This window comes from Arachis ipaensis, chromosome B06, assembly GCF_000816755.2.
Source record: "Arachis ipaensis cultivar K30076 chromosome B06, Araip1.1, whole genome shotgun sequence".
NCBI lineage: Eukaryota > Viridiplantae > Streptophyta > Magnoliopsida > Fabales > Fabaceae > Arachis > Arachis ipaensis.
In genome coordinates, this window is record NC_029790.2 from 5129798 (window position 1) to 5132110 (window position 2313).

Here is a 2313-nt window from a genome sequence, read left to right on the forward strand (position 1 = left end):
AGAGAGAAGACGGGAGACTTACGGGGTTTGTAAATCAATATTACTTGCTCCAGCAACTTCTGGTTGGAGTAAATCAGCTTCATCAGCCTGGCGCAGCCTCAAGCACTCAGTGTCAAAAGCACTTGTCAATCTTCTCTGTTTGGAAACAGCTTCTTGAGCAGCCTTCAGAGCTTCCTTCTTCAACTCAGCCTCTTCATGATCTTCCTCCTCATTACGCCCAAAAGTTGAAGAGTCAATTAGATCTTGGTCATTTGTACTTTCATCACCCATGGGTAAAGCTTCTGATACTAAGCTTGACTTGTTCTGCATAAAGTGACTGTACAGCTCAGTTTGCTGTATAAGAAAATTCAGCCTTTGCTGCTGCCGCTTTGCTTCACGAAGCTCCTGTTCACGCCTCAAAGCTTCAGCAGCTTCTTTCTCCTCTCGTCTTCGTACTTCTGCCTGCAAGGAGTGAAATTTTAAAATCAGTAATTACACCACATTTGAGTCAAATGTACAACTTAGATTTACATTTGCGAGACCATATGCACATTCAATTCCAAGAGCATGTAGATTATCTGATCTGCATGTCTACCAAAACACCACCCCTTTCCAACCATAACCAAAATACTAGTGTGACATCTATTAAACAAATCTCAATTCTTCTCAATTGAATCTCAAAAACTAACGATTCAAAATGCCACCTAGATTAATTGATTACAAATACATGTACAAAAAAGTGCAATACCATTTCAACAATCCAGTTGATACAGGAGAATATAAAACAGCAGGTATGTGCACAATAAGCAAGCTAAGAAAAACTTCTACCAAATATCAACTACCATCATGCATGAAACTTGTTTTCAGTTTTCAAGAATAAAGATGGAGCCTAAGAGGAAGCCATTTGGTAACTGTCATATTATTCTAAACTTCACCATAATCACGTATGAAGATTGCTTCTTGAAATATAGCATCATTCAGAGTTCAATAACCAGCATAATAGCATCAACAAAATTTGGCAAGGAATTAAAAAAATACCATCTCCTTATCTATTCGCTTCCAGAATAGCAACATGTCTCTAGCAAGTTTTCGGGTGCGTATACCAGCAGTCCGCGTCCATTTAATTGATCTACTCACTTTCAGCCTAACCTGAAAATGAGAGGTGGGAAGTTTCAGATTAGATGGATAAACTAGATTAGACAACACAAAGCAATGCAGAATCTAACTGACACAAAAATCTATTAAGGGGAGGAACAGGGCATGCCTCTCTCTGACAGTTCTCAGCAAACCTCTTGGCATCAACAAGCTGCTTTCGATGCAAAGCAGTGAAGTTCCTCTGATGTTTGGGTATATCTCTTCTAATAATGTTCACCCAAATCTTACCAATTCTTTCCATTTCCTCCTTCTCTATCAAAGCAGGGTCTTTCTTTACCTTTTGCTTCTTGGGTAGGCTTCGTTCAATGATCTGAAGCAGTTAAAAAAGACAAGCTAAATGAAAAACATGTATAGAGAGAGCAACGAAAAAAATTCCATGATATCATTTGGTAGATACCTCATAAGTGTCCCCTTTCTCCAAAACCTTCACATAGTAAATCTGCAATACACCACCCTCGGACAGAATAGATCGCTTGATGTTTCCAGCAGCCCCCTCTGGAATGGAGGAGTTCAAGTCTGATACTTTCAGACTGAACTTATGAGGTGAATTAGAAGCTGACATGACCTTCAATCGTGCCTGAAGTGATTCATAGTGGGGTATGGTTTCCCCCATGCCTATCCGGTTTCTGTTCCCAAATCTTTTATCAGCAGCCATCATTTCAGCCAAGGATCCCAAATCCAAGGTACCCTTTAAGTAGAAATCCTGAACATGGATCTCTGAGAAGGTAGGAAGGTTGAGCAATGCAGCTAACTTATCATATCTTGGAGGAATCTTGTAAGTGATACCATCCCCAATATCCAAAAAAGCAGGTTCATATATTATCCTGAAGAAGTTTACAGAAGGTATGGTGGTTTGTATCATGAGTTAGATCAAAATATCAATACTCCAACATTATGAAAGCAATAAAGTAGAGAAGGCAAAACCTATTGGGGCAATATTGCTTCAAGAGATCAGAATCACGGTAATTTCCCATTTTCTGAGAATTGGAACCATTCATCCACTCAGATGTAGTCTCTGCAGCATGTAGTCCTCTCCTGAGTTCATTCCCTGACTTGTGAGCTTTTGAACCCACGCTACTTTTGAGAAGAGGAGCAGCAACCTGATTTTGAGCAGGGCTAGATGAGTTATCATTAAACCTCCTCTTGTATTTCTGAATATGCTCTCCAAGCATCGACCTA

General features: G+C 39.7%; 1 protein-coding gene across 4 annotated transcripts in view; it reads right to left on the reverse strand.

The window, feature by feature from the left end:
- Window positions 1-2313, reverse strand: part of LOC107645509 (DNA helicase INO80) — a 10905-nt gene that overhangs the window by 7668 nt on the left and 924 nt on the right. For 3 of the 4 annotated variants that reach the window (XM_021103797.1, XM_021103798.1, XM_016349552.2), the window contains exons 4-8: window positions 2059-2313; window positions 1532-1958; window positions 1244-1444; window positions 1018-1128; window positions 23-441 (exon numbers count right to left, since the gene is read on the reverse strand). In XM_021103797.1, coding sequence (XP_020959456.1) covers window positions 23-441; window positions 1018-1128; window positions 1244-1444; window positions 1532-1958; window positions 2059-2313 — 1413 coding nt within the window. The remainder of the gene's footprint in view (window positions 1-22; window positions 442-1017; window positions 1129-1243; window positions 1445-1531; window positions 1959-2058) is intronic. The other variant, XM_016349554.2, reaches the window with a different exon arrangement.